Genomic DNA, 17,202 nt, shown 5'->3' with positions numbered 1-17,202 from the left:
GCATATTTGATTCAAACTAATCAATTGATAGATCAGATATGATGATGTATCTATTTTTTGAATATCATATACATGAATATATATAAAATAATTTTTTTGAAGCAAATATATAAAAAATAATTAAAATACAATAAAAATAAACATTTTTGGTATAAACTATTCACACAAAATCCATGATTCAAACTCTTAACCATCATTTAAGAGATCTAGTGCTTTATACTTTAAATCATTATTGATATAAAAATGGAATATTAAATAAATATATGAATTCCAAGCCTTGTATATATTTTTAAATCTGAAAAGAAAAAAGAAGAATAAGAAATGAAATATCTGAGAGTGCAAAGCAATTGCTTTTCCTCTAAGCTGATTGAACCTTTTCTTGCCAACGATTTGCGAGTAACCACCACAATGGGAGCAAACAACCCTTTCCTTCATTCACATTCTTCATCATAGGCTGTGCTCTAACAGCCTTTCCGACTCAAACACGGCCGGGAACCGACTTAGCCAACACGGCATAGTCTTCACCGCCTGTCAAGGAACTTCCTAAACCTCCCTTGAACACTGTTGCAGATATCGAAATAGCCATTAAAATGCCTCTTCAGAACTTTTGCTATGGTTTGCTTTAAGACAATGGTTTATAATTTGTGTGATGTGTAAAGGTTGATGGGATCTTTTTAATATGTGAAAAAGAGCAACTTTTTGGTTGGGTGTTAAATAGAGAGCCTTGGGGTTCTTATTGGAGGCTGGTGAATGGAGAAGTGATCAATCTAAGCATTAGGAACCACACACGCTGTGGCTTGGAATTGTTTCGAGGAACAGTGTGTTGTTTGCATACAATTTGTTAACTTATTGGTCACAGAATTTTTAAAAAGAATCTTTCTTTTTTGAACTTTTAAAAATATTTTTAGTTTATAGACCACGCACATATACTTTATAGAGATAATTGTTTGACTATGAATTCTTTGAAAAAATAATATTTTTCCTACATATATTTATTGTGATTATAAATGTAATAGATGATTTATGATCGTGAGTTTAGCGACACCACTTAAATTCTGGCCATTCGTATTACATTGGAGAATCTTATTTTTTAATTCTAGATGTAAAGATGTCAATTTAATCCGAATTCGACGGGTTTCGACCCAACTCGACTTAATAGGGTTGGATTTTTTTAAATATTCGGGTTCGAATCAGGTCAGATTTTTTAAAATTCGAGGTCGGGTCTGGTCAGGTTCGGGTGGAGGGTGAAAAACTCCGACCCAACCCAACCTAAGGATAATAATGTAATTTTATTAAAATTTTTATTAGCTTTTTAATTAAATCCTTATTTTATATCGTGTCAGATATGGTCGGATTTATACTTTAAAAAATCGGGTCGGGTCGGAGTCGAGTAGAGAATATATGTTTTTCGGGTCAAGTCGGATCGGGTGGGATATAAAATTTTTGGGTCGGATCGAGTTCGGGTGGAAGCAGTAGATTTTCGGGTCGGGTCGGGTGACAATAAAACCGACCTGAACCCGACTCTATCTAGATGTTTCCAAGTCCCAACTTCTTGGAAGCAACCGTCTGTGAATGTGAACAGCGCGACAATTTTGTAGGCCAACGACCAGAATGGTCGGCAAATGGAAAAGAGTAAAATTCAAAGTCTGATTTCTAAAGTATAATGAGGGTTTTGAATCATTATATATAGGGAAAGTCTAACGCGCACGTATAGGCTTAAGTAATTATATTCGTTGTATTTGTATTGGCATTTTGGTGTGTGTAAGCGAATATGCAAAAACGGATTTATAATGCCCAACGGGAAAGAAAACTATCCTTGGCCTTGGCTCATACCACAAATCCATTTTTTATGAACAGCAAAATGGATTAAATTTGTGAAAATGCGAGACTTGATTTTTAGAAAACACAAGCTTCGGATCCAGCGGTCGTCATTGATATTTTTGGTTGTGCGTAATTTCAATCACAACTCTTACACCTTTTGATGTCATTTTTAGAAATTACTTGGCCTCCACCATCGAAACCTCGGGAGAGATTATTTTGGTGATCAAAGCTTTCAAAGAATTCATGTTCTCTGGACACAAGAAATCATAACCTTGAACCAAATACAATGCATAGATGAGACCTCTTATAGGTTTACGTGATATAGAACAAAATTCAAGATCTAACGGACTGATTTATCTAATCCGATGATCCACGAGTAGTCATAATAACCTCATATCATCTACTTCATAACTTCAAGTTGATTTAGAAAGTCTTCGTATTTTTTCTAATATGTTGCTTCTTTCTTTGCTTCTCTCGTTTTAGCTTTTACTTTCATTTGAATAAACTTTTCATCCACTTGCATGTATTGATACGAGCTAGATCCAAAATATTTAGTTGAGGTAATGAATGATCCTTGAAAGCAAACTCGATCATATCCTTAGACCTAAAACTTAAGCAATAACTTAATTTTCAATCTCATCCACGTTAATATTTCGAGATTATGAAAAGAAAAAAAATTGAACTATAACTTGAGAAGATGAAGAAAACGAACTCGAAGAACGTTAAAGGAGAGCCCAACACTTGATTTTGTCGTTCGTGTGGACACCAACAATCTGCTTAAGGTCCAGGAATATCTTAAATCTTTCAACAAAAAACCGCACCACAACCTGAAAAAAAAAATCAAACCCCATTACAAAATAAAAATATTTAAAATATTCCATGGCAACAAAGAACAACGCTAACTTCTAGGTCATCTCTAATTTATCTCTATTCTAACGTATCTCTATCTCTAGAGATGAAACAATAATATCTACAACACTATCTCTACACACCACTAACTCTACATTCAATATTTAACGATTATAATATGATTTGCAAATATAAAATAAAACATATAAATTTCTAAAAATATCTATTTGAATTAAAAAAAATCAGAAAAAATACAAAAATAGAAAATTTACAAAAAAATTAGTATGTTTATTTATCTAATTTCAATATTTTTATCTTGCAAATTAATCTACTTGAATTTAAAAAAATCAGAAAAATACAAAAATCAGAAAAATTACAAAAAAATTAGTATGTTTATATATTTAATTTCAATGTATTTTTATATATCTTTTAATTTAATCTATTTGAATTAAAAAAACAGAAAATTGTAGCGTTAGCTACAGTACCGCACTAGATGTGGTGCGGTACTGTAGCAATCACAGTAGTAGCCAGATCTAACGCAGGGTTGGAGAGCCGTGAGCTCTCTACTTTGGAGAAATTCTCCAATGTAGAGAAGCATTGGAGATGCCCTAACCAACACAAATTATAGATTTGTGACTGCCTAACAAACCCCTACAAAATCGAATTTGCAGTGCCCATTCTGCAAGTAGAATGAACAAGGCCGCACAACCTATTTACAAGAAAGAATCAAATCACATTTTTACATGTTTAAACTAACCAGTTCTGATCTTTGAACACATATTGAAGTTCCCGCAAATATCCAATTTTGAGTTGAAAAAGTCAAATGTCCCAGTCTAGCGGCCACATAAAGAAATAAATCTACTTCTCAACCTCAATCTCTTTTAAAATTCAACACCCATGATTTGCAAGTAATATAATAAGTATCTAACCGGAAATTCCAAACCCATAATTTATGGAGTGCATATCAAAATATCTTCTGTAAAAGTTACTGTAGCAGCCAATCTATTTTAACTTTCTTCTTGTTCAAAACGATGAATCCATGACTATATATATGGATAACAACATGTGTAGTTTCATGCGGCAAACGGATACATTTAACAGAGTTAAATGTGAGTCAAGTTCCTATGAGTTTGGCTAAAAGCTATAAGGATTTTATTCGCAAACATTTCAAATCAGAATCCTAATCCAGTTTTAACTATGAAAAAAAAGTGAGTCAAGTTCCTATGGGTTTTTATGAAACAAAGCTAGGATTCTTCTTAGGGTTTTTAGTAACGTGGATGCCATGAGTAGAGGCAAAATAACAGTTTGTTTCAAGGAAGCAGAATCGGATCTCAATGTCGAGATTGGCGAGTCTTGAGACTAAAAGAGAGAGAAGAAACTACAAGTGTACCTGAATTTTGAGCTTTGTGGAGTGACTGGAAGCGCGACGATGGTGCATCGATTTGATAGAGATGTTCTACTGCTGAGGATGGAGGAAGAGGAGGTTAAAAAGAAACTAATTTAACTTATAAAATTAAGGATCGGGAAGGGGACAAATTGGAGATATATACATCCTATGGCGACATTCGTCTAACAAACGACACTAATGTTCACGTCTATTGCGGCGTGTCTATGATAACCACCACTAATATAGGTGTCTATAACGACGATGGAGAAAGATATGCAAGGCAATGTCGATGGAGAAAGATGAGCAAGACGATAATGGAGACAAGAGAGTAAAAGTTGATCGGTGAGGAAAAATAGGTATTTTGAAAATTAGGGAATTGGGGATATATGATTAGCGGCGTTTTTATAGAAACGTTGTTGTATATAATTAGCGGCTTTTTTCAAAATTGTCATTATATATCATTATATTGCGGTGTTTTAGAAAGAAACGCCGCGAAATGTATATGAATATTGCGGCGCTTTCAAAGAAACATCGCGAATTGTGTAAATTTGTGGCATAGTTTGCACAAACGCTGCAATATGATAAAATTAGTGGCGTTTTCTCAAAAAGCGGCGTTTTGATAGAAACGTTGTTGTATATAATTAGCGGCTTTTTCAAAATTGTCATATATCATTATATGCGGTGTTTTAGAAAGAAACGCCGCGAAATGTATATGAATATTGCGGCGCTTTCAAAGAAACATCGCGAATTGTGTAAATTTGTGGCATAGTTTGCACAAACGCTGCAATATGATAAAATTAGTGGCGTTTTCTCAAAAAAGACCGCTAAAAACACCGCTACAAACCTGTTTTATTATGGTGCATGCGAAATATAGTTCAAATTCATGGTTAGGAAGTTGAAAAGGCTCAGTTGGTAAATTTTATGTTAAAATATGTTTAAATACCAGTTATAAGTTAGTTTTAATTACATACATAATTTTTTTCGTTGTATTAATATATGAAATTGATATGATTATTTCATTTTCTCTACTGTACATATACATTAAAAAATGTTTCTAAAAAAAAGTAAAAATAAGGGGAAACTATAAGACTGGTCACTTTTGTTTTAGTTTGTTCATTTTTCCTCACTGAATTAAAAAAAATATATGATCACTTTATTTCTATTTAATTAAGATGTGGCCACTACTGTTTTTTTTTTGTAAAAGGTATGGATTCATAGAAGAAAACATACACAGGGAAGGATTATCAACATACGGTATTGACTTTTAAGTTTTAGTCACTGAAATTTTGACCATATTTAGTGAGAAAAAGTGTGGAAATTAAATAAAAGTGGCCACGTTTAATTAATAAAAATAAAATTAACTAAATATTATATTTTTAAATTTAATGAGGAAAAGCGTACAAAACTAAAACAATAGTGATCAATATTGCATTTACCCAAAGAATAATATTTTTTGAAAGACCTAAGAAAATATGATTATTCTTGAAAGATCCATTGTCTAGTATTATAGTGTGTTTGAACAAAAATAATACATTAAAACTAATGTGTAATTGATTGATGACAAAATGTGTCATTGACATAGGAATGTCAAAATCAATACATGAGTGGGTGTTTGAGAACAACATATTGGACTAACCCATTATAAGTATATTCTCATAGTATTATGGAATAATAACAACATCCCTCATACTGATAACTATGTATATGATCCTCATACTTTGATCATCATTATCTCAACATTGTAAGTTGTGTATCTTGATATAGTCAAACATCCACCGTAACTGATAAGTCATAAAGATTAACGTTGGGTATACCATAATTCATGTAGTGGAATATAGTTGATCAATATAGAATTGTCCCTTTTACTTAATATGAGTAATATCTTAGGTCACTTGATTGAGGACTAGAAATGTACGACCATGCTCAAATAAGTTGATATAAGATATCATTTATTCATTTATTATAAGTCTACTCAAGATATTAAAAAACATTTGATGGACTATATAAATGTGACTATTTCATGATTTATGTCCAATCCAGATATGAAGGACAACAAGATTTGATGCATAAAAGTTAATCACTAAATATTATGTCGAACCAAAACTTCTCATAATTTAGATAGCCATGATGTATTATTAGAACTCATTTTTGTAATATTATTGCTAAATTTACATGAACCTACATGATTCACTCCCTATAATTGAAACGAACAATCATTAGCTGAAATATATAAGAGAAAATTACACATTTAGTACATAAACTATTAATTTTGATCTTTTGTTGGGATTTTCGTAGCTCTATCGATCAACCGAAAATTTATCAAGAGGGGTGAATTGGCCATATAAAAAATTTAGGGATTATGGAGGAAATGATAGGAAATTTGCACAAGAATTTAGAGTGGTCCGACTTCTCAATTAAGTCTACATCCACTATCTTAGCACCACACTAAGGATTTTCTAACAAATTCACTAATTTGTTTTTCTTTTTCTAGGCTTAAGAGTAACCTTTTACAAATCCCTATCTTTTCAATTGCTATAGAACCAAACCCCTTTTAGAAAATAATAAAGAAATGTAAACACAAAACCTCTAAAAGGTAGGAGTTTACAATTTAAGCTCACAAAAACACTGTGTACATGAGAAGAAAGATAAAGAGTGAAAAAACTTTCTCTTGATGATCAATGTTTGGATAGGTGTTGTGTAACCTTCTTCAAGTGTCTTCAATTTCTTTTTATATATTTGAAAGTGTTTGTGACTGTTTCTAGCCGTCAAGGATGTTTTGGAGCCTTTGGGGATAATTTTCAAAAATAAATTGCCCAATACAGGGTGTATAGGTACTCGAGTGATGAGTATCGGTACTGTCTTAAAGCTTGTTGTTTTTACCGTTGGGCTGAGTAAGTATCGATATTGATGTAATGATATCGATACTACTATACAGTAGTATCGATACTCCTTCGAGTATCGGTATCATTTTTGCATACTGGAATCTGAACACATTTGAAAACACAAGACAATATCGGTACCGCCATGAGAGTATTGATATCTCTCTTACCTTTGGTATCGATACTGCAAGAACAATATCGATATTGTTCATGCGGTATCGATACTGTAATAACAGTATCGATACGACTCACCTAGAAAATCAGTTTTGTGTTCAAATTCAAGTATTATGGACTTTGAATTATTTTTGAAAACTTTGAGTAAATTCAATTAAGTCCACAAACATTTTACCCTTAAACTTGTTATATCAAAAAGGTTCAACAATTTTAATACCTAAACTTATTTTCTTTCAAATCGTACCTACCATTTATTTTTTTTGTTTTGTTTTAGTATCTTGTCGTTAAAAATTTAACAGATGGTTTGCACGTGGCACCTTTTTATCGGTAAATTACATTATTCATCACTCAATTATCTTCTCACTCCTATTTACCTGTAAAAATATATATCAATGCAATGTATTAAAATGAATAAAATTAAAAGTTCAGATGAAATAAACCAAACCAAATAATTTATATATTAAACACATAATTTACCGTATATATATTATGTTCAACAGTTTCATCTAATTATTTCTTCTTATGTCACTATCAATATCTCTGTCCTACACCAACCACCAATTTTTCAATTAAATATCATTATTTGTATAACAAACGACTTTAAATGGAGTCAATTAGTTATAATATTTTTCATTAATTTTGTATAATTTAGATAGATATAATAACTTGTTAAATGTTATATCAATTGATTACATAACTGTAAGATTTAAATTATTTTTAATCAGTCAAAAAATATATTATTTTAGTATAATTTATAAATATTTTAAAATATTTTATTATACCAATTAAAATTTTATAAAATCAATAAAATATTAAAATCATTTTTAATTATCCATTTTTAAAATTATTTTTTGTGAACAAAATTCCACTGCCGGCTCCTTATCGTGCGCCTCTTATCTTGTCATCAACTTTTGTTTGATTTATTACTGGGAGATATAGACATATTAAATGTAACATTCCGTAACAATGAAAAGAAAATGTAAAGTTGTCAATATAAGATTGGAGGTGCCGACAAAAAATATCAGAGTATAAATTTATAAATAAATATGACATACAATCAAGTTTAAAAAAAATTAAAAAAATATTTAAAATATATAATAATTTTAAATTTTTAAATGATGATTGTCGACATCTGTATCCCTTCGATCTATCCTTATTTATAAATATATATCATTCTTATAAGTTTAAAAGTAATATTAACAAGAATTCATCAATTGATCTAAATAGTAAAAGAGAATATTATTTTTTCAATTGTAAAATAGAATGTTATTTTTTCTAGTGGTCTTGTTTGAATAGTTACGTTTACCAGATGTGTATACTTCATCAATTTTAAGAATATGAATAAATATATTTGTAATCAATATCATGCTATTAAAAAAAAATTTATAATATTTTAAATTTCTACATAATAGACTGATTCAGTCGTCTTTCTATCTCATCTCATTTCTCAAGTTTTGTTGGGTGTTTTTCTTTTTGTAGTTTTCTTCTTGAAAATTGAATGCATTTTAATGGTGTAAAATAAAAAGTGTTGACTTTCTTCTGGAAATTTTATGGGATTGAAGGTTTCCACTCTAAAACCCATTTAATCCCAGTTTGGACACCAGGTTTCCTTGATTCACCAGTTTTTGCTTTCTGGGTATATTGGATTTTCCTATATTCCCGGTCTAACACAGCTTTATGGCTTTCCTCAACTATCTATGTTTTTTTTTCCACCTATTTGGCTTAAAGGGTTTATGATTGAAGATAAAAAATCCACCTTTTTTTAATCTGAATCATCAATTCCGAAGGCTGTTTTGTTTTAGGTTTACTCGAAAAGGGTTTTTTCAGCACAATTTTGCTTTGTTGGGAGCTGTAAACAGTCAATGGATGCCGTCCATAATGATGTCAATGCACATAAAAATGAGACTTCAGCTACCATAGATTCTCCCAAAGTTGAACGCCTCACTGATGGAGAAAATTACAGTGAGTCAAATACTTTGTTGCCGCCAAAGAAAGGTGGGATTTTGAGAAAATCTGAAAGAACTGATCGAAAAGTACAATGGAATGATAAAAATGGGAATAAACTCGCAGAGATTATAGTGTTTGAACCAAGGTAATTGCACTTTCTTCCGCACTTTTTATTTCTTTTTGCCATTGGTTTTTTAGTCTTTAGATCTGTCATTTAGCTGATTTTGTCAGTATTGAACTCTTATATTTGCAAATCCAGTGCTCTTGTGCATCTCTTTGGCTTTGATGAGTTGAATATCAGTCTAAGCTAAATGATAATTCCAAGAACATAACTTCTTTTATGCGGCATACAAAAAGATGCTTCAGTTAAAAGGCAATGTACTGTCTTCTCCTTTTGTTTTCTATGTAAATGACTTGGATTGGAGGGATTGCTTTGGTGGACAATTACCATGTTTAGTATTCATCACGTCAAGCTTTCAATTGTTGTCTTGTTTCATTTTCCTACAATCTAAGGACTCATTTGTAGCTGGTCCGAGTAAATGGTCCTTGCCAATCTTAGGAAAAAGTTTCCAAATCTATCTTATTTTGCCGAATGGCCTTCGTTATGGCATGTTTTTCGGGCACTTTCTTGTAGTATTAGGATTGCTTTTGCACATTTCTTCAAAGCTTTTGTTGTCATAAGCTATAGAATGCGTAGGAAACTAAAGTATGGTGTTTTTATGTTCTCTTTCCCTGTAATGCATTGGCAATTTGGCATCTAACTATATATAGTAAATCCACCAACCATTTTAAATCATCAAGAACTTTGCTTTAAGTACAAAGGATTATCTTCTCCGATAACATGATTAGAGTATTCTTGGCGTATTAACTACAAATTACTTTAATTCTATTTCAAAATATGTGCACGCTTGATTTATTCCATTTTTTTTTTTCAGTTTCTTTGATCAAAATAAGGGTTTTTTGCGCCATAAACTTCACTGATATTCTTGATTTAGTTTGAACGATCCTGCCAATATATGTTTGTGCAAATAATCGTTTTTTCTTTCTTCCCTTATTCGATGGTAAAATCTGCAAGAATGTGAATGTAGAGCCTTTGGTTTAACACATATTTAATCGGTATAAAGAAAATCACAACTGACCTTGTAATATGATTTACTTGGTCTTGAATAGTTGCTAATGTGTTTCTCATTGGTTCACCATTGTATCTTTGACATCCTAATGTCTTATCCTTGTCTGCAGTGATGCGAGCGATTCTGATGACGAGGATTCGGACTCAGATTCCTGTATTTGTATAATAATGTAGATAAAATATAGGACACAAGCAGGAATTATCTGCTGGACAGATCAATTTTTGGGCTCCAGTGAGCAATATCGATCCTTTTTGCTACCAGATAGCCTCCCTGGCTTCAACATGCTTTTGGAAGAATCGATTAAAACGATGTTACTTCAACTCAAATGGAAGTGTTAGATACGAGTACTTCAAGAAAAAGGAAGAGTTGGAGCAACATAAGATTAAAAGGTCCAAAAGTTGAGCGAGATGAGAATTTCACGGACGTCTCAGAAATGAACAGATGAGAATTTCTAAGGTGGTTTGACATGCGTTTCGGAGTGAACAGATAAGAATTTCACGGACGTCTCGGAAATGAAAGCAGATAAAGATTATGGTTATCTTTCTTTCATAATGTATTGATCTATTTTCCCCTTTTGCCCCTTGTATGAACTCTCGGCTGCTAGTTGTTTTGTTAATGCAGAACAATCGTTTCTATCATTGAACCATAACTCTCTTCTTCAGAAGACGTGTATGATAGAATGTGCAATATAACTGTTTGCATAACAAATCTTTCATATTCAATTCGACACGGAGTAATGCATTCTGTCTATTACTAGGGTGTACTGGAACCTTAAACTAATGTTATCGGTTACTGATAAAGGCTGTTTAGCTTAACTGTTGCATTTGCAGGTGAAACTTTTATCGCTATTTTCCTGGCAACAAAAATTGCGAGAATATTACATCTTTGAGAAGCCTGAAATTAAATAGTTCAACTTCACCACATTGTTCGAATCCTTATACAAGATGGTACAACATGAACAAATCGGAGCCAAAATGACCAAACTTTGAAACATTCTAAAATGAATCAAAGAATCAAAAACTTAAATACAAACAAATTAACAATCAAACAGTACCCCAAACTTATACACACCCCTTGTATCTTAAATAATTTCATTGTACTCTAGCAAACTATAGGTTGGTGATATGTTTGAGATCACCCTATCTTCTTGACTTCTCCTGGAGAATGATCTGGCTGATATGCTTTTCTTCGATAGCAGGGTATGGACATTCGGTGAGATCAACCAATTTGAGAGGCTAGCACCGACTGCTATGTCTTGCAGAATGGGATTTGACTGATTATATTTTGGTGAGCAGTTGGATCTCGGGTTCGAACCGATGGGTATTTGTGATTCTTCCTCTACTGCAACATTATCCTTCCTCGTCTGCTTCGGTTTGATGGCTGCTCTAGCTTTGATTTCATTCCACTGAGTCATGTTTTCGATTGGACTCAACACGGAATATAGATATTGGCTTCTGATCTTTGCATTTCCATCTGTTGAACCACAAAGTGACATTTGATTCTTCTCATCCAATTGAATCGAATCATCTCTCTTTGTTGAGTCCATGTTTAGAGACTCAAATTGATCATCAACATCTTTTCCATCATCAACCCAAACATCATCATCATCATCAAAATAGCCATCATCATCTTCTAAATCATTTTCCTCAAATATCATTTCATCTTCTTCATCATAGGTGTCACTACAGTTCTGGTACCTATAATTATAGGGATAAACACTCGTCTTCAACGAACTCAAAACGCCATCGGAGAAAAAGTGTAAGCTCCCTTTTCCAACTTCTCCTCCATTCTTTTCATTCTCCTCTTCAACACTCTGTAAAAACTGGTACGTAGTCGTTTCTTCATCCGTAATCGGCTCATAGGTTTGAACATTCAAGTTAAAGCTCACTTTCTTCCTGATTTTAGCACTCTGTCTCTCAGCTTTACCACTGCAATCAACATAGAAATCAGATACGCTTGTAATGTTTCATTTAGAGAAACACTTTCATAAAAAACCAACTGACCTCAGCTGAGATTTTGTAGAATCATAGGAATCCAAGGGTTCATAGCTAACAAGTCTCTGCAATAACAACCAGTAAATATAAAAAACTAGAACTTTACTGAAACATTATCCAAAAACACACCAAAAATGGAAAACTTACTGATTCTGCAGGTCCGGGAAGAATCCGGTTGGCTGGTTTTCGACGTTTTCTTTTAGTAGAAATCCCGAAACACCCAAGGAAACACCCCATTGTAAAAGTACCAAAAGAAAATTTGGTTTATTATTTTGGGATCAGAAACGATCCATGGCGAAAAAGAAAACCCCCGAAGGAGAGTGGGAAACAACAAAAAGATGTGAAAGGTGGAGAAACGAATGGGAAATGAGAGAGGGTTGGTTTTTAAAGTTGGAAATTTTTAGGCTCCAACGGTTTACGAAAAAAATAAGAACGTTGGAAGCTTTAATGATGATAGAAGGGACAAAGGGGTTTTTTGTTGCTGTTGTTTAGATCTGGAAATTGCGGCTGTTTATCTCACTTGTCTTCATTGTTGCTTCTTTCCTTCTTATATCTTAACTTTTTATGATTATTTTTTAAAACAACAAGACTGCGTTCAAATTTTGTTCCAAAAAATGATAATGCGTTCCAATTATAACTTTTAATTTTAAAATAAAGGTCTAATATAAAACTAAGGGTCTAAATTATACATTTTTTACATTTAGGTGTCTTAACTATTTTTCTATCAATTCAGGTGTCTAATATTTTTAACGTTATACTTTTGACCGTTATCGCTGTTAAATTTTATCGTTAAATGATACGTGCCGCCTTTATAAAATTTATATTTTTAGAAAATTAAAATTACATGAGCGTGACACGTGTCACTTAATGACGAAATTTAACGTACGTTACGACAGAGACACTGTAACACTCTAAACCAGTACGACACACAATCGACCGATTAGAATGTCACACGGAACCATCAGTGTGGTTAGCCAAAATTTTCTTTTAAATTTTTTCGTTTTAAAAATGACCATTTGTAATCACTCATGCTAAAATAAATCAACTATAATTTAAATAAAATAGTTTACATCAGGAGCTCCCAAAATAATATTTAAATCATACATACCATAGTTTAAAATGAGTTATGACTCATATAAAATATACAAATCATGGTTTACAATTATACATGCCCTCTAATGATAAACTCGAGACGTACTCTACAATATCTGGGTCTAGATCACTGCTGTCAAAAAGTCCTCAGACTACTCCTTGACTAACTTGAATAAGGAAACAAATTCTAAACACCGAGTTAACTAGCCTAGTGCCATACTAACAACTAAGCCATACTAAAAGTGTTCGTGTCATGTTCAAGCTAATTGATAACTGCAATAGTGAGTATACTCGTATACTACACTCTCTACTCTATGGTAGACATCATGGTGCGACTGAAGGTTCTGCATTTCGAAGCTCACACACCCCTTTAGTCTACCGAGGCAGGTTGCCTGGAATCTCTTCATCAGTCAACCCCTCGACTAGCCCATTCCTTGAGTGTCGAACCTTGTGCCCAAGCTAATTAGCTTTAAGTGCCTCGCGCACTACCTAAGGATATATCCGGATTGAATCTATACTTCAATAATGCTAGCATTTTATAAAGGAGCTCGGGTGTCCTGATCGTTTCCTAAGCATCATCCAAGGTTATTTTTATGTCATCCTAATTGATCTTGTTTCTAAGTGTAATATTAATATCATTAATACTCTCACTTGTAGTCTTATTTGATGATAAAATGAAGTGTTAGGATACTTCGAGTCTAATTCCCTTAAAAACTTACATTTTTACCCAAAACAAACTGAAAGTATCGATACTAGCCCAAGAGTATCGATACTCCTACAAAAGTTTCGATACTTTATATAAATACTGATACTTTTAAACATTTTGTTCTGCCCAGTTTCGAAGCTTCTGGGAGTTTTGAAACTATGACCTAAAGTTTCGATACTCTCGAAATAGTATTGATACTATTGCCCAGAAACTCACGAATTTTCTCAAAACGAAGAACAAGTATCGATACTATCCCTATAGTATCAATACTCTACCTGCATAAGTCATAAACAAATCTGAAAAACTCTAATTTTCAATCCCAAAGACCTTAGTAAGGTCCCAAAACATGCTTTAAGTTTTATTTGATCAACAAGGGTCATAATAGAGGCTTTAAACACATTTATAACTCTAAAAAAATAATTTCACATTGAAAATGCTTATCATGCTCAACGCAAGCATTTAAACTATCTTGAACTTCTAATGACTCACTAAGAGTATAAAAGAGTTGTAAAGGTGTTACCTTGCTCCTTGGATGGCTAGAAACTTTCTCAACTCACTCAAGATTCAACTTTTCTTTTCCTTTAGCTCTTGAGCTTTCTCCTATCTCATTCATTAAAAAAAATGAGAAAATGGATTACCAATCCATCTAGGGGTTGAATAACATCTAAACAAACTCCCTATAGCTCAAAACTTAGCTAGAATCCATAGATTCCCACAAATCTCTCAAGACACATTTTTGGTTCTATGCATAAAAACTAATGAAATAAAACTTAAAACAAAGCTTGGAGGATGAAGATTGACATTCTTACCTAAGTTTCACCACACTAGATTGAAATGCTTGAACTCTCACTTGGAATGGAAGAAGGAAGAAAGAAATTATGGAATAAAGAAGAAGAGCATTTGGTGAGAAGATAAGGGGAAGTGGTTCACGTAAAAACATAATATATGGGAGGGTTTTCAGCTTTCAAAATTAACCATGGGTAAACTACACTTTTAGTCCCCCAAATTTCTAATTTACACAACACCCATAACCAATCACCAAAACTCTTGGGCCATAACTCAAGCCTAAAAACAATAAACTTGGTCTATTAATTTATAAGGTCCTTTGGGCTCATCTTTGGGTCTCGGGTTGACCCGAACTACTAACCCGGGTTTCGGGGTGTTACAGGCACCTAAAAGTGTGACGTTGTAAACATTAGGCATCTGAATTGACCAAAAACAGTTTAGACACCTAAATGAAAAAAACAATATAGTTTGGACACTTATTTTTGTATTAAGCAAAAAATAAAAGACATATTAGCATATTATAGGATAAAGTATACAAATGGTCCCCAGACTATAGGGTATCGCTCTGTCGAGTCTCCCAACTATTAAAATATACAAATTGGTAACCCGATTATTCATATGTTTCAAATTCATCTTTTACCATTAAAAAATTGACGATAGTCTGAGCTAGATGTCAACTTGCTGATTGGGGAGTGATAAAATCTTATCCAGAATCTCAAACGACTATCATATCTCAACCAACATGCTCATGTCTAGCTTAGACAATCGTTAATCTTTTAACGAAAAATGATGTGTTTGGGATATATGAATAGTCGGGTGATCATTTTGTAACTTTTAATAGTCGAGGGACTCAACAAAGCAACACCTTATAGTAAGAGGATCATTTTGTAACTTTTAATAGTCGGAGACTCAACAAAGCAATGCCCTATAGTCGGAAGATCATTTTGTAACTTTTAATAGTCGCGAATTCAACAAATTATCATATTGTGAGGAGACTATTTGTGTGCTTTACCCTATATTATATCAGTGTATTATGAGACCAAGTGGTTTTAATTTTAGACAAGATTTTATGTATGGTATTGATATTATATATAGTTATTTAAGTCAAGCAACCTGAAATAGTAATCTCAGACTTTATTTAGATTTATAAATATTTAAAAATAATGAATTGAAAAGCATAATGAACTTAGCTAAAAATATTATTTAAAGGATAAATCTGTTTAAGAGATTTATTTTACTGTGCATATATTTCACGAGAGCATGAACAATGTTTTCACACGACCGAGTTGGATATGGACAAATTTAAACTCATCGAGGTAGAATCGTATATATATATATATATATGAATTGACCTATTTCCTTTAATAAAATAGATTATGACATAAATTATGACCTATAACCAAACATAGACCAATTCTATTTTGATTCTGTAACGACAAACGTTAACTTTTAATCAAAAAATAATTTCATCCAAAAAGAGTAAGAGATAAAATTATTACTCAATCAAACGTTAAAAACAAATTTTAACGTTATACTTAAAATTTTACCTACAAACAGAATTTTAAGTTATAATGTTAAACTTAACCCTCAATGTTTATATTTTTTACTTGATGCGACTTATTTTTTAAAACTAAATTTATCATAATTTTTATTTTATTTTTTATAAAATTAGAGTTATTTTAATATAAATGATTATTATAGTTCTTTTAGAAAAATCGCTAATTTTATTAAAAATAAAAAGTATTTAAATTACAATAAAAGTTTACAATCACAATCGTAAACTAAACACATAATAAGGATATTTTCCTCAACATAAGAAAACTAACCACTTAATATCACAAATGAACATACAAAAAAAATGTTAAAAAAACTACAAAAGGTAGATACGGACATATCTGACCGCATCAACAAATGAACCACAAAAGATGATAAAAATTATTGAAAGACCACCGACAAACAACAAATTAGAATTGAGTACCGTGAAGATACAATCCACGAATGCAAATCGTGAATCCAGATCTAATTCAGTGTTGTAAATTAGAGAAGATCAACATTATAACAAATAAGCGCATCTTGATTAATCCGATGATATCAAATCTAATCTTAAAAAAATGACAATCGTAAATAAAAATCAAATAATAAAAAAACGTACCATAAAGATAAAAGAAGATGTGTAATAACGAAAGAACATACTATTTGATAGTTTACATCAACAATATTGTTAACGTATAATTATTTTATTGGAGTGAAGCTTGCGCTATTTATTTTGTGATAATTTCCTTTTTAAAGGATTTTTCTATAATTTTTAAATTATTTATTGACATGACACTATATCATATTAGTAAGAAATACACATCACATGGAATGTCAAAGGAGTTGTTACATTAATTTTGTGTAAAATTTAACAGTTCAATAATATTTTTCGTTAAGATCATAT

The 17,202-nt window shown here is 31.9% G+C and overlaps 1 protein-coding gene across 1 annotated transcript; it reads right to left on the bottom strand.

Moving 5' to 3' along the window:
* Window positions 1-11,087: 11,087 nt before the first annotated feature.
* On the bottom strand, window positions 11,088-12,525 carry LOC120152796. The gene is made up of 3 exons (XM_039164949.1): window positions 12,329-12,525; window positions 12,191-12,246; window positions 11,088-12,115 (listed from the first exon to the last, which is right to left on the bottom strand). Exons 1-3 carry the CDS (start codon window positions 12,416-12,418, stop codon window positions 11,269-11,271), a joined length of 993 nt encoding a protein of 330 aa, XP_039020880.1. The 5' UTR covers window positions 12,419-12,525; the 3' UTR covers window positions 11,088-11,268.
* Between the last annotated feature and the right edge of the window lie 4,677 nt (window positions 12,526-17,202).

This window comes from Hibiscus syriacus, unplaced genomic scaffold, assembly GCF_006381635.1.
Source record: "Hibiscus syriacus cultivar Baekdansim isolate YM2019G1 unplaced genomic scaffold, ASM638163v2 tig00000218_pilon, whole genome shotgun sequence".
In the NCBI taxonomy this organism is placed as follows: Eukaryota; Viridiplantae; Streptophyta; class Magnoliopsida; order Malvales; family Malvaceae; genus Hibiscus; species Hibiscus syriacus.
Note: the sequence above shows the minus strand (reverse complement) of the source record. Positions and strands in the feature narration are given on the sequence as shown.